The 22407-nt window shown below is 43.1% G+C and overlaps 1 protein-coding gene across 1 annotated transcript in view; it reads left to right on the top strand.

Moving 5' to 3' along the window:
- LOC116971868 overlaps positions 1–22407 on the top strand; it is a 283701-nt gene that overhangs the window by 30314 nt on the left and 230980 nt on the right. Inside the window, exons 5-7 of the mRNA XM_033019036.1 lie at positions 8248–8321; positions 13331–13448; positions 15836–16075. Coding sequence (XP_032874927.1) covers positions 8248–8321; positions 13331–13448; positions 15836–16075 — 432 coding nt within the window. The remainder of the gene's footprint in view (positions 1–8247; positions 8322–13330; positions 13449–15835; positions 16076–22407) is intronic.

The following is a 22407-nucleotide window of genomic DNA, read 5'->3' as shown; positions in this document are numbered from 1 at the left end:
CTGATACTTGATTGTACTATTGATTATTGTGGAGTTGTGTCTGTCTACACGGTCATGGATGAAGTGACTAAGCACACAGCCAAAGGTGACCTTGTGCTGATGGTCATTGAGGAAGAAGTGTTGTTGCTAATTTTTACTGATTGAGGTCTGCTGATGAGGAAGTGTTGGAGCCAATTGTGTAGGAACGAACAGAGACGCAGTTCCCTGAGTTTGATGATAAGTTTGGAGGGGATTATGGTGTTGAATACCAAGCTATGTTTGATTAACAGCAGCTTCATATACATGTTCTTATTGTCCAAGTGGTCCAGTGCGGAGTGGAGAGCCAGCAAGAATGTATCTGCTGTTGATTATAGTGGGTCCATGGGTCCAGGTTCTTACTAATCCAGGATTTGATATGCACCAACAATCTCTCAAGGCACTTCACTACAATGGACATGAATGCCAACTGTTGGTGGTGGAGGCATGTCACCTTACTCTTCCTCAGCACTGGTACTATGGATGACCTTTTAAAGGACCTTCAACCAAACAGCAGTAGTGTGTGGTTGAAGAGGTCCATGAAAACTCCAGCCAGTTGGTCCTGTGGGGACACATTTAAGAATGTAACCAGGTAGACACAATATGCTGGAGTAACTCAACGGGACAGGCAGCAACTCTGGAGAGAAAGAATGGGTGACATTTTGGGTCGAGGCCCTTCTTCGCAACCCGAAACATCACCCTTCTCTCCAGAGATGCTGCCTGTCCCACTGAGTTACTCCAGCATTTTGTGTCTACGTTCGATTTAAACCAGCATCTGCAGTTCTTTCTTACACATAAGAATGTGGCATGTACACCATCAGCGCCAGAAGCTTTCCAAGGATCATGTATGATCTTCTGACATCATCCTCAGAGACTATCACAGTATTGTAGGGGGCTGTGGGGCCTGAGAAGGTAGAAGGAAGGGAGTGATGCATCGCTGTCACTTGATCTAGTTGGTTTTACCTTCTATGATATTATGGCATACTGCAGTCATGATGATGGAGGTGGATTCCATTGGGAGGTAGATGGGACAGCACATCTCCTTATTTCTGATGATACTACCCAGTCCAGGTGATGGATGGAAAACCTTTGGGCTGTGTGCTACATCTGGAGAGCTGGGGTGAACTATCAGTTACATTCAATGCTTAATAAAAGCCAATATCCCGAATGCCTGCTTAACCATCTTATCTGTGCTGTCACTATCAAGGATCTCAAGTCAAGTCAAGTCAAGAGAGTTTATTGTCATGTCCCAGATAGGACAATGAAATTCTTGCTTGCTGCAGCACAACAGAATATTGGAGGCATAAATACAGAACAGTGTGTCCATATACCATAGAATATATATATATATATATATACACACACATGAATAAACAGATAGGCAATAGTGCAATAGGCTGTTATAGTTCAGAGTTTGTTTGAAGTTGTGTTTAATAGTCTGATGGCTGTGGGGAAGAAGCTGTTCCTGAACCTGGCTGGATGTTGTAGATTTCAGGCTCCTGTACCTTCTACCTGATGCCAGCAGAGAGATGAGTTTGTGGCCAGGGTGGTTTGGGTCCTTGATGATGTTGGCAACCTTTTTGAGGCAGCGACTGCGATAGATCCCCTCGATGGTGGGGAGGTCTGAGCCGATGATGGACTGGGCACTGTTTACAACTTTTTTCAGTCTTTTCAGCCCCTGGACGCTCAAACTAGGCCGAACCAAGCCACGAAGCAACCGGTCAGCATGCTCTCTACTGTGAAGTTCGAGAGAGTCCTCCTTGACATACTGACTCTCGGTAATCTTCTCAGGAAGTAGAGGCGCTGATGTGCTTTCTTTATAATTGCATCAGTGTTCTGGGACCAGGAGAGATCTTTGGAAATATGCACGCCCAGGAATTTGAAGTTCTTGACCCTTTCCACCATCGACCCGTTTATATAAACGGGACTGTGGGTCCCCATCCTGCCCCTTCCAAAGTCCACAATCAGTTCCTTGGTTTTGCTGGTGTTGAGAGCCAGGTTATTGTGCTGGCACCATTTGGTCAATCGGTCGATCTCATTTCGATACTCTGACTCGGCTGATATGTCCCACAACAGTGGTGTCGTCGGCGAACTTGATGATGGAGTTCGAACCATGTCCGGCTACGCAGGCATGACTATAGAGTGAGTACATCAGGGGGCTGAGCACGCAGCCTTGAGGTGTTCCCGTGCTGATTGTTATTGAGGATGACACATTTCCACCAATACGGACAGACTGTGGTCTGTGAATGAGGAAGTCGAGGATCCAATTGCAGAGGGATGTGCAGAGACCCAGATCTGAGGGCTTGGTAACCAGCTTGGAGGGGGTGATGGTATTAAATGCCCAGCTGTAGTCATTTTTTTATTTTTTTAATAATTTAAAAATATACTTTTTTCGAGAAATAAATATATACAATACATGATCCATACAAAACTCCATCCGACCTTCTCGGAGGCTATACATACATTCAATAGTATGCCCGAATCACAATTTTACCCCACACCCTTGCCACTCATGTGGCCCACTGGCGTGGAATCCCTTCCCTTGTTTTGAGGGGCGTCTCCACCACACCCGGCCCCCCATTGAGCTTCAGTGCGTCCCTCAGCACATACTCCTGCAGTCTGCAGCGGGTCAGTCGGCAATATTCCCCGAAGAACATCTCGCTCCGCTGGGTGGTCAACAATGCTCGGGCAGACCAAAGAGCATCTTTCACTGATTTGATGACCTTCCAGCAGCACTCGATGTCAGTCTCTGAATGCGTCCCTGGGAACAGTCCGTAAATCACAGAGTTCTCTGTGACGGAGCTGTTCGGAATAAATCGTGACAGGGACCCTTGCAAACCTCTCCAGACTCCCTTTGCAAATCCACACTCTGCAAAGAGGTGGGCAACCGTCTCCTCTCCATAGCAGCCGTCCCGAAGGCAGCGTGCGCTGGTAGTGAGGTTCTGACGGTGCAGGAAGGATCTGACTAGGAGGGCTCCCCTCACCACCAGCCAAGCCAGGTCTTGGTGCTTGTGGTGAGTTCTGGTGATGAGGCATTTTGCCAGACAAGCTGGGCCATCTCCTCCCTTCCTCCTATTCCACAGGATCCATGGAGTCCTTTCCCTTCAGTGCATGCAGGATGTTCCGTGCTGACCACTGCCCGATGGACTTGTGGTCAAAAGTGTTGGTTCGGAAGAATCTTTCCACGAATGACAGATGGGGCGGCAATGTCCAGCTGACTGGCACATTGCGTGGCATCTGTGCCAGGCCCATTCTTCGCAACACCGGGGACAGGTAGAACCTCAGCAGGTAGTGACACTTGGTGCCCACGTGCCTTGGCTCCACGCTCCGCCTGATGCAGCCACACACAAAGGTGGCCATCATGGTGAGGGCAACGTTGGGCACGCTTTTACCCCCTTTGTCTGCCGACTTGTGCATTGTGACCCGTCACACCCGGTCCATCCTCGACCCCCAGATCAACTGGAAGATGGCCCGGGTGATCCCTGTGGCGTAGGAGGGAGGGACGGGCCACACTTGTGCCAAGTAAAGCAGCCCCGAGAGCACCTCACACCTGATGACCAGATTTTTCCCCGTCATGGAGTGGGAGCGTTGCTTCCACAGCTCCAGTTTCTTCCCCACCTTGGCTATCCGCTCCAGCCAATTCTTGTCACACGCCTCAGCCCCCCCGAACCAGATCCCCAGCATCCTCAAGAAGTCAGGCTTGATGGTGAAGGGGACAGAAGATCGGTCGGGCCAGTTGCCAAATAGCATGGCCTCGCTCTTCCTGCAGTTCACCCTGGCTCCCTTGGCCGACTCAAACTGGTCACAGACTGTAGTCAATGAATGACAGCCTGACATATGAGTTTTTGTTGTCCAAGTGGTCCAGAGCGGAGTGGAGGGCCAGCGAGATTGCATCCACCGTTGATCTGTTGTGGCGGTAAACAAATTGCAGTGCGTCCAGGTTTTTGTCGAGGTATGGGTTGATTTGCTCCATAATCAACCTCTCAAAGCACTTCATCACCACAGGCGTTAGTGCCACTGGTCGATAGTCATTGAGGCACGTCACCTTACTATTCTTGGGCACTGGTATAATTGATGCCCTTTAAAAGCAGGTGGGGACCTCAGACCTCAGAAGTGAGAGGTTGAAAATGTCCGTAAAAACTCCAGCCAGTTGGTCCACACAGGTTTTTAGAACACGACCAGGTATACCATCAGGTCCAAGCGCTTTCCGAGGGTTCACCACCCTGAAGGATCTTCTGACGTTGGCCTCTGACTGTGACCGAAATGCCATCACAGCGAATGGGGGCTCGGGAAGGCACATCAGTGTTCTCCCTATCAAAGCGTGCGTAAAATGCATTGAGCTCGTCAGGGAGTGATGCTTCGCTGACATTTGAGCTGCCTCCTGGTTTCGCCTTGTAGGAGGTGATTGCATTCAAGCCCCGCCACAGCTGCTGAACATCCGCCTCATCCTCCAGCTTGGAGCAGAAGTCCCTTTTGGCCTATTTGATGGCCTTACCAAAGTCGTATCTGGACTTCTTGTAGACCTCTGTATCTCCAGACCTGATTGCCCGGAATCTGGTCTTCAGAGGAATGCGGATCTCATGGTTCATCCAAGGCTTCTGGTTAGAAAACATTCAGAAGGTTTTTGTTGGGATGCAGTCCTCCACACATTTCTTTATGAAGTCTGTAGCGACTGTGGCGTATTTATTCAGGTCCATTGCCGAGTCCCTGAACATTGCCCAGTCTACAGACTCCAAACAGTCCTGGAGTTGTTCTTTAGATCTTTAGAATTGTGCACTAACTACTTGAAATGCTGTTGCCTTCAATCATATTGTCTATCCAGAGATAATCATAATGCCTGCTTTTTACAATGAGATAAATATAGCCAAGCTGTTAGGAATTTGAATTCCCGTCAGCCTGGTCTCACCATGCACTATAAGCTTCCACAAGCAGAACATGATAATGGCCAAGTATTTACTTCACTGTACTCACTCTGATGACATTGTCTGATCTGCTGGGCATTTATCGGACTGTGACCAGCATTCTACATATTTTATTTTATTTGTTTGTTTTCTGTCTGTCTTTCTGTCTCTCTCTGTCTCTTTCTCTACCTCTGTCTGTGTCTATCTGCCTGTCTGTGTCTGTGCCTGTCTGCCTGTCTGTCTGTCTGCCTGTCTGTGTCTGTCTGCCTGTCTGTGTCTGTGCCTGTCTGCCTGTCTGTCTGTCTGCCTGTCTGTGTCTGTCTGTGTCTGTCTGCCTATCTGTGTCTGTCTGCCTGTCTGTGTCGGTCTGCCTGTCTGTGTCGGTCTGCCTGTCTGTGTCTGTCTGCCTGTCTGTGTCTGTCGGCCTGGCTGTGTCTGTCTGCCTGTCTGTGTCTGTCTGCCTGTCTGTGTCGGTCTGCCTGTCTGTGTCTGTCTGCCTGTCTGTGTCGGTCTGCCTGTCTGTCTATCTGTTTGTCTGTCTGCCTGTTTGTCTGTCTGCCTGTTTGTCTGTCTGCGTGTTTGTCTGTCTGCCTGTTTGTCTGTCTGCCTGTTTGTCTGCACTAATCTATCAACCAGATGGCTTTGTCATCAGTTTATAACTGTGGTGACCCTGGCCTCACCTGTCCTATCCATCCCACCTTCATCCTCTCTACAACAAAATGAAACTGTTTTCCTTTCCCAGTTCTCACAAGGTCTTCAATCTGAAACATTCCTCCTGTTTCACTTTCCACACATGCTGCCTGACTAAATGTGTGTTTCTAGCATTTCCTATCTTTATTTTAGATTTCCAACATTTGAGTTTTTAAAATTAAATTAAATTACTTACCTTTGGAGGTACAAAGTTACAGAACTGTGCAGGACAGAAATAGGTCTTTCAGCTAATCATGTCCATGCTTGCTTATGTACTGGCAACAGGTCTATAACCTTCTAGGCCATGATGATTTGTGTGCTTGTACAAAACATTTGTAAGTATTGTGAGAATACTTGCTTCCACTTCCTCCTCAGGCAGTGTGCTCCAGACTCTGACCACTCTCTGCCTGAAACAGTTCCCCTCTGATTTCTAGATCCTTGACCTGATGGAAAGTAACTCAGAGTTTAGTTTCCGTGGGCATGTAGTCATTAAGAACATCTTTTCACCCCATTGGCAGAGTAATGGTTAACAGAATGTGGGGTTAATGTTTACTGCTTCTTTCATTGCTGAAGCGAAAATAGATTCAGAATTCATTGAGTCAACATGTGCATAGAAACTGCTTAACACAATAAAAGCACAGTCATACAAATTATGTTAAATTACCATTATTACACCTACTTTATTAATACATTGCTTTGGTGATGTGCTTTATTTGCTGAAAGCAGCTTAAATATTTAGCATTTCCATGTACTGTACAGATTTGTAGCTACATTAAAATGTCAGGATAAAGTGTATTTACTGATTTTCGCATTACATCTCGGCTGCACTCTCGTGCATGTGGGTGGTTTTGGTTTTGATTTTTAAAGCATGTATTAAGTATGTGCATATGTTTCCATTTTTAAGAATTGCTGTGTATCATGCACATAATTTGTCAGTTGCGCCTTACTCATTTGATAAATTTGAATGAAGAAACTCAGTTGAAAATTGAACTGATTTCAGGACATATCGTGCTGTTTCAACATTAATATATTACCAAAACCTCAAGTACATGTCCTACCCACATATATATTAATTTATTCTTTAAAGATGTTGTACTTGGCTTTTATTGTCAATGATTTAAGAGAAAATCCCTGCTTTGTGATTCCATATTTTGAGTCATAGAACTATGCAGCACCGAAACAAGCCCTTTGTCTTAATTCGTCATGCCAACCAAGATGCTCCAGCTAAGATAATCTTGTGAGTGCCCACTTTCTAGCAGCTGCCTGTAAATCTGGCCACTTATCTTAGCAGAAAAAGTGGGCATGCCAAATCATGGCCCCTCTCCACAGAAGTCTTCCAATTTTGCTAACGATTATTTTCTAAAGGGCACATCAAAAGTCAGGTCTTAAGGCATATTCAGTTTAAAAAGATGTACAAAAACACTTTTTAAAAAGGATACTGGGATGAGGATAGGTGATTGTGAGTGGGATATTTGTTATACTGATTGTATTGGGAAGGGTGATTATAGGGTGATGGGTTGTATATATGACTAAGAGATACTGTATAGTATATGAGTATAGGGTTTTTTCTTTTTTTTTCTTTTCTCTATTTTTTTGTATGGCTTTGTAAATATTTGATTAGTATATAAATGTAAATAATTTGGTGTACATGTAGCTGCTGGTGTACATATGGTGTACATATAGCTGCTAAATTTGTATAAGATCATTATAACAGTTGAATAAGGGGTGGGAATTAATAAGTGTTTAAGAAGGGACTGCAGATGCTGGAAAATCGAAGGTACACAAAAAAGCTGGAGAAACTCAGCGGGTGCAGCAGCATCTATGGAGCGAAGGAAATAGGCAACGTTTCAGGCCGAAACCCTTCTTCAGAAATAATTAATAAGTGGGAATTAATAAGCTTTGGCTTCTCCCTGCTCCTTTTCGGACACATACGATTTCATTTATTTATAGATATTGTTTATGACACTTTATAAATATTCTTGTTTTATTTTTTGTATGCTGTTTCACACTTGCTTTTTATTCTTTTATTCTGTTCGAAATAAATAATCAAATAAATAAATAAATAAAGCATTGATATGGTGCCTTTGGAGATACAAGAGACTGCAGATGCTGGAAGCATGAGCAAAACTGCTGGAGAAACTCAGCTGGTCAGGGAACTATTACTTCCCATCTATTTGCCCCCCCCCCCCCCCCCCACCCCCCATACTTTCCACTCACCTCATTTTTTACCAGCTTTCCATCCTCTCTTCAATCAGCCTGAAAAAGGGTCCCACTCTGAAACATAATTTATTCACTTCCTTCCACAGATGCTGTCTGACCTGCTGAGTTCATCCAGTAGCTTGCCTCCAATATAATACAGGACACAAATTCAATCAATATTTAACACCAACCTACATAAGGTCATATTTGAACTGGGCCAATGAGATGGATTTTATGAGGAGCATGAAAAGTAGGAGAGTAGGATTAATGGGGTTGAAAACTGGTAGTAAATTACCCTGTAAATTGCAAAAACTATTGCCTGCCTCTGTACTTCCCATACATTCTTCATCTGTGTGGGATTTCTACTTTTGGCCATTTCAGTCAGTGCCTTTTCTCCTGGTAAAATGGTGCCCCAATCTGTACTGATTTCTGTTTTGTTCAGAGTGTGAAGCCTCAAGAAATCAACTCGGAACAGTCAGAGTTTCTCCAGGCACGTCTTCGCGCAGCTTTCCAGAAGTAAGTCTATCCTGCAACGCACCAGGTCTGTGTGGGTGTGCTTGCTTACGCATGAGCCTGTGCACAAATGTATGGACGTGTGTTACGTATACAAATATATATATATATATATATGTGCTAGTCTGCATTAGTGTTCGAATGCATCTGTGTTTCTGTGTGTACACATGCACGTGCTCACATATGCGTTATGCATCTGTGAGCATGATGAAAGTGTGTGTAAAGGTGGCTAGAAGTACAATGAATTCTTTATTGTTGCACAGAATTTTATTTCTGAAACTCTTATTAAAACAATGAACTCTTAAAATAAATCATTTTCATTAATAAATATAAACTACTTTGCAGCCAAAGTATTGCTGAAAAATGGTTCCTTTTTTATTGCCTGCTTTATTGCTTTAGATAATTCAATTAAGATAGTTGAAATAATAGTCTCTTGCAGTATTCAGGCAAATTTTGTTGCCTCTGAGAATCTGGTGTTAATTACATATACATTTGGAAATGGAAACTGATATAGTGATTATGATCACGTTGGTTTCTTTCACGCATTTGCATGTGGGCACACTTACAATGTTACAGATACATGCTTGAGCCGAATTCTGCACAAACTTTCAAGGCTTTCTTTATATCTGCCTGCGTAAGTTTTTGACTGCTGTAATGTGGTTTGGTGTTGATTTTTGTTTGATTATTGATTCTGCTCTCTGCAATTGTGTTAGAACCCACTTGATATTTAACAGTTGTGGTTGGAAGCTACTTGTAGCATCTGAGATGTTCAGGAAAAAGTCCAATAGTTGCCAAGTTAGTCTCAATTATTACCTTTCTCCCCCCCCCCCCCCCCCCCCCCCCCCCCCCCCCCCCCCCTCCCGCCGCCCTCCCCCTCCCCCCCAAATAAACTGCTTACTGAATCTATTGCTTTGATGAGCAAAAAGGAATTGTGGATTGGCTTATTGCAGTACGTGGAAATTAGCCCTTTGAAAGAAACATCCCATTAAATCTCATACTCTCTGTTCTTTATATTGTGCCATAAAGTTCCTTTTAATAATATTATCGCCTTATTAAGCTGGAATTTTTCCTGAATATTTTAACATTTCAATGGTCAAAACTCGATGAATTACAGGATAACACATTGCAATTTTCTCTTTTTATTTCTTTTCTTTTGTAAAATAACTGTCAGCTGGTTTCATTTGGCATGACCTCTAAGTCAAAGTTATCGTGGCTTTAACTTCCTTTCAGTTCTTGAACCAGGGCCTGAATTTTCAGTTAGTAGAAAATCAATGAGTTTGAAGAAAGTAGATAGTGAAAAGAAGGCATATGCATTGGCGGACTGGGTCTAAAGATATTGGTTGCCAGGAGACAAAGGGGGCCCACTTCATCAGGGGCCCACTTGCCATCGGGCAAGCTGACACCCTGGCCAGTCCGCCACTGGGCATATGGTATGCTTACTTTCATAGATCTTTCTTCATAGTAATCTTATAGATTACTTTCATAGGTGGTAGGACTGATCAGTGACAACGATGAGTCAGCCTACAGAGAGGAGGTCCAGCACCTGACAACCTGGTGTGCCAACAATAACCTCGTCCTCAACTCCAAGAAGACGAAGGAAATTATTGTCGACTTCAGGAAGGTCAGAGGGGGCAGACATACCCATCCATATAAACGGGACTGAGGTGGAGCGCGTCTCCAGCTACAAATTCCTCGGGGTACACATCTCGGAGGATTTGTCCTGGTCCCTCAACACCTCCAAGCTGATCAAAAAGGCACAGCAGCGCCTTTACTTCCTGAGGAGGCTCAAGAAAGCCCACCTGTCCCCCCAGATCCTGACCAACTTCTACCGGTGTACCATCGAGAGCATCCTGACCACCTGCTTCATGGTATGGTACAGCAGCTGCACTGTTGCGGACAGGAAGGCACTACAACGGGTGGTGAAAACCGCGCAGCACATCATCGGTGCCCCGCTCCCTGCCATGGATGCCCTCCACCGAAAACGGTGTCTGAAACGGGCTGGGAAGATCATTAAAGACCCCTCCCACCCTAACCATGGACTGTTTGCCCTCCTCCCATCAGGGAGGCGGTACAGGAGCCTCAGGTCTCGTACCAGTAGGATGAGGAACAGCTTCTACAATCATACCGTCGCATTGCTGAACTCGGAGTCCCGCCGATAGATTCCTCCGGTCCCTCCGTCCCCATTGTTTAATTATTCTGTATTTTTTTTCTTCTTTTTTTTCTTATTCTGTATCCTCTTTTTTTTTAATTTCTATATTGCACTACTACGGACTGACGCAAAACTGCATTTCGTTGTACCCATACTCAGTATTTGTGCAATGACATTAAAGTTGAATTGAATCAGGGCAAAGAGTATCAGAATCAGGAAGTCATGGTGCATCTTTAAAGGACTTTGGTTAGGTCCCATTTGGAATATTGTGTGCAGTTCTAGTCACCCCAATACAGGAAGGATGGGGAGCCTATGGAAAGGGTGCAGAGGAAGTTTATAAGAATGATGCCTGGATGATGGATTAAGGGTATAAGATACAGGAAAAGGTTGGACAGATTTGGATTGTTTTCTCTGGAATGCTGGAGGTTGCAGGGAGACCTGATTAAAGTATATAGAATTATGAGCAGCATTGATAGGGTAGACAGTCAGATTTTTTTTCCCATGATGGAAAAATTAAATATAAGAGCAAAGGTTTAAGGTAAGAGGGCAACATTTAAAGGAGATGTGCAGGACAAATTGGTTGTGGTGAGTGCCTGTAACATGTTGACAGGGGTGGTGGTTGAATCAGATATGTGAATGGCATTCAAAAGACTTTTGTATAGGCATATGGCATCATGATCCGCATAGACATTGTGGGCAGAAGGACCTGTTTTTGAGCTGTACTCTTCTAGGTTCTATGTACTAAAACTGGTCTCAAAAAGCTAGTGATCTCATTAGCAAGAACTTCTGCATTACGGTGTGGGTTGCTAAACCTCAGCTCAGTGGCACCACCAGCATCTATTACCTACATTATAATTAAGCTTCAGAACAGCCAATCACAATAAGTAATATGTGCAAAATGCAAAAACTAGCAAACTAAAACACATTTTTATTGATGGGGAAACAAAGAGCTGCAGATGCTGGTTTACAAAAACGGACACAAAGTGCTCGAGTAACTCAGCGGTTAGGCAGCATCCCTGAAGAACATGGATAGGCGTGTTTTGGGCCATTTATTAACCAACCCTGCCATGTACTGTATAGTGTCTGAAGAAGAGTCCCAAACCGAAACGTCACCTATCCGTCTTCTCCAGAGATGCTGCCTGATCTGCTGTTACTTCAGCTGACTTTTAAGATAAACGTTGAATTGTCATTTTTTTTTTTACGATCCCTTATATTTTAAAATATTCTGTGGAATTCTCTGCCTCAGAGGGCGGTGGAGGTCGGTTCTCTGGATACTTTCAGGGGAGAGCTAGATAGGGCTCTTAAAGATAGCGGAGTCAGGGGATATGGGGAGAAGGCAGGAACGGGATACTGATTGGGGATGATTAGCCATGATCACATTGAATGGCGATGCTGGCTCGAAGGGCCGAATGGCCTACTCCTGCACCTATTGTCTATTGTCTAAAAGATAAATCTGGGCGAATTACAATGCACAAACACAAAATTGGGTGGAAGGGTCAGAGAGGTTATCGGCTAGTAATTAAGGAAATGCCCACATGAAACAGAAAAGCATTTTCAGGGTATATAGTAAGGCTGAAGACACAAGAAACTGCAGATGCTGGAACCCTGAGCAAAAACAATGTGCTGGAAGAACTCAATGGGTCAGACAGCATCTATTGAGTCAAACACTGTTTTGAGTTGTGTCTCTTCTTCAGACCCGACATAGATTATAAATGGTTCAATTCGAGATCTTCCCTTGATTGCATTGGAGAAGTGTTGAGTTACTAACAGTTGCTTCAACTTTTCTGCATGGAAGTGTGCATCTATAGAGAGCCTAAAGATGCTGTTGGTTTACAAATTAATGAACTAGAAGAATGTTTTATTAAGCCCAATGCATTTCTAATGTAACATTTCTGATGTTAATTGCTGTATTTAATTTAATTGCAAAATATTTTAAAAATAAGAGAATAGGGAGATTCTTTGTCCTGGCCAAACCACCATAACATGCAAAGCAGTAACTCATCTGAGCAGTGCTTGTGGGATCTTGCTATATGCAAGTTGGTATTGTTATTTGGCTGTACAGCATTTTGGATTAAACTTGAAGAATTAAATGATTTTGTCTCAATATAGTGAATTCAGATAGGTTGAAATACATAATGCATTTATGTAGTCAGTAATTATGTAAAAAAATAATAACTATTACTTAATACACATTCTACCAAAAATAATATAACATTATTTTCTTCTGCAGTTGTATAGGGCTCTGGTGATACCACATCTGGAGTATTGTGTACAGTTTTGGTCACCTAATTTCAGGAAGGACATCCTTGTGATTGAGGCAGTGCAGCGTAGGTTTATGAGATTGATCCCGGGGATGGCGGGACTGTCATATGAGGAAAGATTGAAAAGACTAGGATTGTATTCACTGGAGTTTAGAAGGATGAAGGGGAGATCTTATAGAAACATATAAAATTATAAAAGGACTGGACAAGCTAGATGCAGGAAAAATGTTCCCAATGTTGGGCGAGTCCAGAACCAGGGGCCACAGTCTTAGAATAAAGGGGAGGCAATTTAAGACTGAGGTGAGAAAAAAACTTTTTCACCCAGCGAGTTGTGAATTTGTGGAATTCCCTGCCACAGAGGGCAGTGGAGGCCAAATCACAGGATGGATTTAAGAGAGAGTTAGATAGAGCTCTAGGGACTAGTGAAATCAAGGGATATGGGGAGAAGGCAGGCACGGGTTATTGATTGGGGACGATCAGCCATGATCACAATAAATGACGGTGCTGGCTCGAAGGGCCGAATGGCCTCCTCCAGCACCTATTTTCTATGTTTCTATGTTAAAGTTATGGATTCAATATAATATGAATACATTGCATTGCAGTGCAGAAAACCAGTTACTCAAAGCTCTTGAAAACCGTGGTGGTGAGGTGCGTGCTCTGTACGGTGATCTGACCGAGGTCAACCACCAATACGATGGCGTGCAAGACTGTCACTGGAAGGTAAGGGGGAAACGTCAAGGCTCGTCTGTACCTTTAAGACACCCTTTTCCCTCAGTGCAGCGCCTGGGCTGGGTCGAGTGAAACCTTTCACAAATGAGGAGCATATCAGTCGCCTCGCAAATGAGACGCGCCTGGAGATGTAATGAATCCTCCATCAACCTTTCCTACCAGGGTGACAGCTTGCTTTGAGGAAGGTTGTAAATGCAAGAGAGATTGTGATATAATTCCTCAGACTGGCATTTCTGCCCCCCAGTCACCATTCGATAATCTTCCAAATTGCTGTGTTTCAGAGAGATAAAGATTTTTTTTTATGGCTTCCCGTCTTGAAACATCCAGTGCAGCCAGAGAAGGAATAACAATCTTGCCATGCATAGCAATTCTATTGGTGAAAGACAAGATCTTCATTTATATAATTGTAAACTTAGGACAACTGTGGGTGATGGGAGATTGCTGGGAGTAAGGGGGGGGGGGGGGGGGGGGGGGGGGGGTAGGGAGAAGAAATAAAATAAAATATCAAGTTTGGCATGCAAAATTATCTAAATATATTTTCACACAAAATTTGTTGGGGGTGTTTAATTTAGAATGTGTTTAATATCCTTAGACTGCCTGCACCAGTAATCCTGCCTAGAGGTTTTAAATAAAGATTACCTCCATTTTTCATATAATGTTAATTTTGGGTTTCAGCAAGCAAAATATAAAATTTTGATTTTTTTTTTTTTCTCCGTTAATTAAAATTTTGCAATTAGAATGAAGATAATTGACGTCGCTCAGTGCTTTAAAAATGAGACTCCAGTGCACAAAAGGATCTGGAAGTCGCAGATGATTTCTTGCTGAAATTTACAATTTGTAACCTTTAAATGTGTGAACTAATACTGCATCAAATCCAAACCAGCTTTGGGAAACACGTCCACGAATTGCCCATGAAATCCTGGAAGGATATTATTACATAATAAAACAATCTTCTTTACACACCATTTGAAGGAGGAATTCTGGAGCAGGTTTTCACAGACACATGCTGTAAAAGCCATTTTTTTTTCCAAAGGAGAGTAATTGCTTGCAACATATTTAGGATTTGATTTTGATAGTCTCATGGGTACACTGATTTTATATCCCAGAGGGTTGTGGAGGCTAGATCACTGGGGATATTTAAAGAGAAAATAGATGCCATTTTCAAAGATCAGGGAATTGAGGTATATGGGGAACTGGCAAGGGAGATAGGCCTGGGGCAGGGCAGCCATGACTCTATTGAATGGTAGGGCAGGCTTAAGGGGCTGAATGGCCCCTATTTTTGCGTGTTTCAATTGCTGCCATTCCCAGCTAAGGTGACTTACATTATGAAGTTTGCAAAACAAAAATAGTAAAACTCACCAGATCAGGCAGCATTCATTGGGTAAATAATGTGGATTTAACACTTGAGATTGAAGACTGTATAGGACAGGTTTGGAGGAATATGGACCAAATGTGGGCTGGTGGGGACTATTGTAGCTGGGATATGTTGGCCGGTATGGGCAAGTTGGGTTTAAATAGCTGGTTTTCACGCTGTATCACTCTTTGACTATGACTCTATGACTATTCAACAAGGCTGGGAAGTTGCATGGAGTATGGGGCACACTGGATGGGCCAGAAGCAATATCTTTGGCTGAGGCTGGGGTTGCTATGTTGATAGGTTATCGAAAAAGCTATCTAATTAATGGGTTTATGATAGGTTAGAAAGAAGGAATATATATAGTTGTGAAATGCAGAGTTGTAAGAAATACCCAGCAGGTCAGTCTTTGCTAGTGGAGAAAAGGTAGAATGGGTACAGAATATATTCTGGGTGAGAAACATCAATATTCATCACCAAATATGAGCAGCATGGTGATGCCGCTGGTAAAATGTTAGTTTTGGACCCATCATCTCAGCCTGGAACATTACTTGAGGATTTCCTTGAGATTGGGTCTTGTACCTGAACATTTTAAGCTGCCTTCTCATTGATGTTTCCTCCTTCAGGGCACCTGAAATGCGGATGTGTGTTCTGAGTGAAAAGACTTCTGATCATGATCAGTTTGGGTCATCAGGTTATTCTTCCTCTCTACACTATGAATACTCTAGAATTACTCTAGAATTAAATTCTAGCTTTCTCTTCTAAGGAAAGTAACCCTGTGACATAGTTGTATAGTACATAAACAGGCTCTTTGGCTTACCATTATGTACCATGCCTATATTGACCCCATTTACTATGTATTTACCTGCCTATTGAAACTTTCTTCATAGCTAAAATTCCCCTAATTCTCTAAAAATGAGGGAGGATGATTTTACATGGGTGTGCTTTGGATTTTTTAATACTGTGTCACGGTGTTTGGTCTTCTGTGCTGTAGAAGTGTTTTTACTGAAAGCATTGTATTTAGGTTGAATGGTCTGGGACTCCTCAGCTGGCGCATATCCAACTGAAATGTCTACGGGGCGTAAAGGACAAACTACCTAAAGGACGGTACATCCTCAGAGTTTCCCTGCTCAGCCGGCTTGGAGGTTTTCCTCTGCGCTGGTCTAATTCACAGCATCAGCACTGGGCAGAGGCAACTTCACCAGTCTACCATGATGGCAACTTCTATAATGTCGAAATAAGTTTTAATCAAAGCATTGCTGTGGTAAGTATTGTTATCTTAAAGTGTTTACTATTGGAAAACTCTTCCTTGCTAGTGGTATGTTGTAAGTTCAAGAGGGATATCAATAGATTATTGAATATTAAGGGGGTGAATAGATATGATTTAGTGCAGGAAAGTGATGCTGAAATAAAGGATTATCCTGTCATCGGCACATCATCAGACATCAGTGCTGCCCCTGCACACATCCAGCCACCCAGGTTCATTCCTGATCTTGGGTGCCCTCTGTGTGGATTTTGCACACTTTAACAATATTTCACTTGGGTGCTCTGATGAACTTTCACATCCCAGCGATGTTCAGGTAGATTAATTGGCTGCTGTTAATTTATACTTAGTGCAGGTAGAGATGGTGGGGGAATCAATGGGGGGCTGAAATTGGGAGAATAGATTGCTGAGTGTTAAGTGTGGGAGTCTGATTGGTGCAAATGATGCAGTACAGTGAAGCAGCGGTAGAGCTGCTGCCTTATAGCGCCAGCGACGCGGTTAAATCCTGACATGGGTGCTATCTGTACGGAGTCTGTATATTCTGTCACCACGTGGGTTTGTTTTCTCTGGAACTCCGGTTCCTCCCACACTCCAATGATTGTAGTTTGTAGTTTACTTCACTTTGGTAAAATAGTGAATTGTCCCTGGAGTGTAGTATACGACTAGTGATCACAGTATGCAGTGATCGCTGGTCGGCACAGTCTCTCTGGGCCGAAAGGTCTTTTTCTAGTCTAAAAGTCTAAATACTCTGAGAGCCACTGTGGATTCACTAGGCTAAAAAGCCTCTTTCTATGGATTAATGAAATATGAAAAACATGATTTAATTCAATGGTAGAATTGGAACGTGGGGCAGAATGGTCTACTGCTTCTGTTATTGTGTTTTGCTAACTAGGATGAATTGCTTGCTTGAAGGAACTAAAATTGCATGGCTTCTCTTGGAGTTGAACAAAAGTTGAAGTTGTCCAGAACAAGGGGTCACAGTTTAAGTATAAGGGGGAAATCTTTTAGGACCGAGATGAGAAAAACATTTTTCACACAGTGATGAATCTCTGGAACTCTCTGCCACAGAAGGTAGTTGAGGCCAGTTCATTGGCTGTATTTAAGAGGGAGTTAGATGTGGCCCTTGTGGCTAAAGGGATCAGAGGGTATGGAGAGAAGGCAGGTACAGGATACTGAGTTGGATGATCAGTCATGATCATATTGAATGACGGTGCAGGCTCGAAGGGCCGAATGGCCTACTCCTGCACCTATTTTCTATGTTTCTATGTTTATAACTTACTTGTGTTTCTATTAGCACTTAACTTGGATTTTGGCAATGGAGCAATTGGGACTGCACACTCCTTAACCTCAGTGTAGAAGTCTGGCTGACTTAGGCCATATTGATGGGGTAAGCTGTCCATTGCAATGAGTTGAACAATGGTGAAGAAGAATAGACCAAGCCAATAAAGCTCTGCAGAAGCATATTGGTATTTACCTAGTTCCATAAAAATTAATTAAACCCCAGTCAATAATAGTACATGCACCATTAAATCATAAAACCGTGTTTAATGCTGCCTCTGAGATCACGTTTCAGGGAATGATTTTTGAATCAGTGGACAGGGCAATGACCTGACTATGTGGAGGGGGATGAGAGTGTCTGCACAAGCTCTCGACTTTCTCACTGTCTACACGTTAATGGTGGAAAGATTAAACAAAGCGATCAAATGGAAAAAAAAATGCAAATCGCTAGAACTGATGATCAAAAGTATATTTTGCATTTTCTGTATAAATTATTTGGGAATGCAACAACTCATTGCATTAATTGGCACGTACTATAGCACCTACATTAATGTTTGCTTGTAATCCACAGATTATTGGAAATAGAGTGTCTACTGTTTTACTTATAGGGTGTTGACACGACTGACAAGGTCGGCATTTGTGGCTCATCCCTAATTAATTTTGAACTAAGTGACATGCTAGGTCATTTCAATGAGCATTAAATTCAACGACATTGTCGTGGCCTAGCGTCAGGTAGCATGTGTTTTTAATGTTTTGCATCTTCTGCCCATTGTGAGGGCGGAGCAACTGAGGTGAAAATGTTCCTTGATTGTGTTGACTACATTCTCCAGTGTAGATTAGTTGATGAGTGGGGAGGCTTAGTTGTGTGACGGACAGGGCTACATCCACAACTCCCTGCAATGCCGCACTTCACCTGGAGTTTTTTTTCCACCTTAGACAAAGTTAGATAAAGATGGGAAACATAGATACATAGAAACATAAAAAACAGGTGCAGGAGGAGGCCATTCGGCTCTTCGAGCCAGCACCGCCAATCATTGTGATCATGGCTGATCGTCCCCTATCAATAACCCGTGCCTGCCTTCTCCCCATATCCCTTGACTCCACTAGCCCCTAGAGCTCTATCTAACTCTCTCTTAAATCCATCCAGTGACTTGGCCTCCACTGCCCTCTGTGGCAGGGAATTCCATAAATTCACACCTCTCTGAGTGAAAAAGTTTTTTCTCACCTCAGTCTTAAATGGCCTCCCCTTTATTCTGAGACTGTGGCCCCTGGTTCTGGACTCGCCCAACATTGGGAACATTTTTTCTGCATCTAGCTTGTCCAGTCCTTTTATAATTTTATATGTTTCTATAAGATAACCCCTCATCCTTCTGAACTCCAGTGAATACAAGCCTAGTCTTTTCAATCTTTCCTCATATGACAGTCCCGCCATCCCAGGGATCAATCTCGTCAATCTATCAATCAATAAATGAATGTGTCATGAAATGCATTGTATACACGAGAAGAAGATTCTGTCATCTTGAGTAAAAAGTAGTGCAGACAGATGGGACTAGGTGAGAGTAAGTGTTCAGCACGGACTAGAAGGGCAGAGATGGCCTGTTTCCGTGCTGTAATTGTTATATGGTTATATAGTGTTGGAGAAACTCAGCAGCTCAGGCAGTATGGTGTGTAGGGAAATTAATAGATGTTGTTTCAGGTTGAGACCCTTCTTCAGACTTAAGAAGGGTCCCAACTCGAAACATTGTCTGCTAATCTCCCTCCACTGATGATGCCTGACCCGCTGAGTTCCACCAGCATTTTGATTTTTGAGGAAATGGCATTAGTTGGAAGCAGTGATCTACCAAATCAATATTAAAAAAAATACTGGAATATTCCCGTATAAACCATATAAAAAATGCATGGAATTGTACAAAATATTTATTCTGAAATTAGTTCAGCCTCACCAGGAATTGTGAATTTAACTGCTTATTCTAAATTTTATGCAATTGTGTATCTTGAATTAATTTTATATGCATTACAGATTATTAGTTTATCCATTTGAGCAGGGGTGAGATATATCCAATTACATGTTTAAGCTACTGCCATGGTGTACAACGTTAGTCACTGAGCACGTACTCTCAGGTTTGTCACTTTCACTGTATTGTTATTCCACAGAAGCAGACAGTGCCCGCCATAATGTTTGGGACAAAGACCCATCATTTATTTATTTGCCTCTGTGCTACACAATTTGAGATTTGTAAGAGAAAAAAAAAATCACATGTGGTTAACGTGCACTTTGTCAAATATTAATAAAGGCCATTTTTATACATTTTGGTTTCACCATGTAGAAATTACAGCAGGGTTTATACATAACCCCCCATTGAGATCATTGTCTTGCTGTATAATGAACCGCCGGCCAATGAGTTTTGAGGCGCTTGTTTGAACGAGCAGATAGGATGTGTCTATACACTTCAGTATTCATTATGCTACTACCATCAGCAATTGTATCATCAATGAAGATAAGTGAGCCAGTACCTTCAGCAGCCATACACGCCAAGGCCATTACACTCACACCACCACGATTCACAGTTGAGTTGGATCTTGGCCAGCTCCTTCTCTCCTCCATACTTGTTGGAGGATGTTGTGTTGGATGTGGAGGCTTGCTGGGGGGTGAAAGGTGAAACGTGGGGAACTCTATCCCTGTTCTCTCTGGGGGGAGGGGGAGCGAGGACAGAGCAATTGGACGCGGAGGAGACATGGGTGAGGTATCTATCTATGATAGCTTGGGGTTTATTAAACAAAGAGGACATCTCAGATATCTGAATGCAAAAACCCTTCTCGGGAGCAGATGTGGCAGAGACAGAATCGAGAGTAGGGATAGCGTCTTTGCAAGAAACAGGTGGGAAGAAATGTATTTCAGATGACTGGTAGTTGGTCGGTTGGTAGTAGATATCAGTTGATAGTTGCTATAGGAAGGATCTGCAAATGCTGGTCAGACAGCATCTCTGGAGAAAAGGAATAGGTGACGTTTCGGGTCGCGACCCTTCTTCAGGCTGGTGAAGGGTTTCGACCCGAAACAACACCTATTCCTTTTCTCCAGAGATGCTGTCTGAACCGCTGAGTTACTCCAGCTTTTTGTGTCCATCTTCAGTCGATAGTTTGCCCCCTGTGATGGATGCAGAGCGATTAAGAAAGGGGAGAGAGGTGTCAGAGATAGTCGAGGTGAATTTGAGGGCAGGGTGGAAGTTAGTGCTGAAATCAATTAATTCTGCATGGGTGCATGAGGCAGCTCCTGGTGCAGTCATCAATGTAGTGGAGAAAGAGTTGGGGCATGGTGCCAGTGTGGATCTGGTACAAGGACAGTTTGTGTAATTGACATAAAGTGAGAGGAGTTGAAAGAGAAGTTGTTGAGGGTGAGGATATGATCTGCCAGGTGGAGGAGAGTGCAAGTAGAGGGAAATTGATTGGGTCTTTGTTCAAGGATGAACTGGAGAGCCTACCTGGTGGAGTGTGGAGGTGTAAAGGGATTGGATATCCATGGTAAAGATGAGGCAATGGGGGTGTAGAAATTGAAAGTTATTGAAGAGTTAAAGGATCTGTGATGTAGGTGGGAAGGGACTGGGCAAGGGGGTTAGGATGGAATCAAGGTATGCGGAGTTACATTCAGTGAGGCATGAGCAGGCAGAAATAATGGGTCTACTTAGGCAGATCTGATTTTGGATTTGAGGAGATTGAAGCAGGCATAATGGGACTAGTAAAAAATACGGTTGGAAGCTGTGGAGGGGGGATCGCTGGAGATGATGAGATGAGAAACAGTCTGGGAGGTGATGGCCTGATGTTTATTTGTGAGGTCATGGTCGTGGTAGGTATGAGGAGGTTCTGAGAGCTGGTGCCTGGCCTCGACACAGTAGAGGTAGGAAAATACCAGAACAATATGAAACAAAAACAGAAACAGCCAAAATCACTCGGGTCACTCACGGCAGGTCAGACAGGGTATCAATAGGGAGAGAAAGATTGTCAATGCTTTGGGGCATTGTACCTTCACCAGAATGATGAAGAATGGTGTTTTTAGTGAAAGGTTATTGACTGGAAGAGTTGACAGAATCAACGTATCTGATTGTAGTTTCTTTTAAATATTTTTGTTTTGTATTTCCAGCATTTAGTATGATTTTAGTCCACTAACCTGTTATTGTGGCCATTATTCAACTCTCACGCACTGTTAGTAAAACCTTTATTGTACGCAGTTTGTGGGAATGTGCCGCATACAATGATGGCTAAATAATTTGCTTTAGTTGTGTCACAGTGTCATTATGTCATTACACGGACATGTCACAATGTAGTTCGTTGCATATTCAGGTCTTGAACCTACGTAGAATTTTGAAATGTCTTGAAAGGGATGTGGAAGATTATAAATGTACGAGGGATTTTTGTCATGCTTAAATATTCTGCTTCTATCTTTTCAGTCATTTATTTCTTAGCTGCCAACCATGGGTAATTGGGTAGCATTCCTTTGAGAGTCAGAACATTGTGGGCTCAAATCCCACTTCAGAGAACTGAGCATAAAATATGGTTTAATACTATAATGCAGTGCTGAGCGAATGCTGGTTTTCCATGCTCTCTCTGAGATGAAGCCGCAAGAAACTGCTGTTGCTGGAAGCCTGAGCAGAAAATAAACTGCTGCAGGAACTCAGTGGGTCAGGCAGTGTCTGTGAAGGGAAATGGACAGATGATGTTTTGGGTCAGGACCCTTGTTCAAGACTGGAGTAGAGAGGAGCTATCTTTACTATATCTCCCTTTTCACTACAAAGTTGCTGTTGTTCCCTATCTATTCAGGTTCTGTTGATGTAAAAGATTATATCACACAAATGAAAGGAGGAGCTGGAGAATTCAGTCCAGTGTCTCAAGCAGTCCCTTAACCAGCATTTCTGAAAATAGTTTCAACATAATTACTCCCATGTTTCTATGTCTGTGTAATTTCAAGATATGTGGAACAGAAATGGAAGTCCCCAAAGTATTGCCAGATGTTCACCAGCAATTGTTGCCTGTGGTTCACCATTGCCCCTAATAGATCTGGC

Source organism: Amblyraja radiata, chromosome 4 (assembly GCF_010909765.2).
Source record: "Amblyraja radiata isolate CabotCenter1 chromosome 4, sAmbRad1.1.pri, whole genome shotgun sequence".
In the NCBI taxonomy this organism is placed as follows: domain Eukaryota; kingdom Metazoa; phylum Chordata; class Chondrichthyes; order Rajiformes; family Rajidae; genus Amblyraja; species Amblyraja radiata.
Note: the sequence above shows the minus strand (reverse complement) of the source record. Positions and strands in the feature narration are given on the sequence as shown.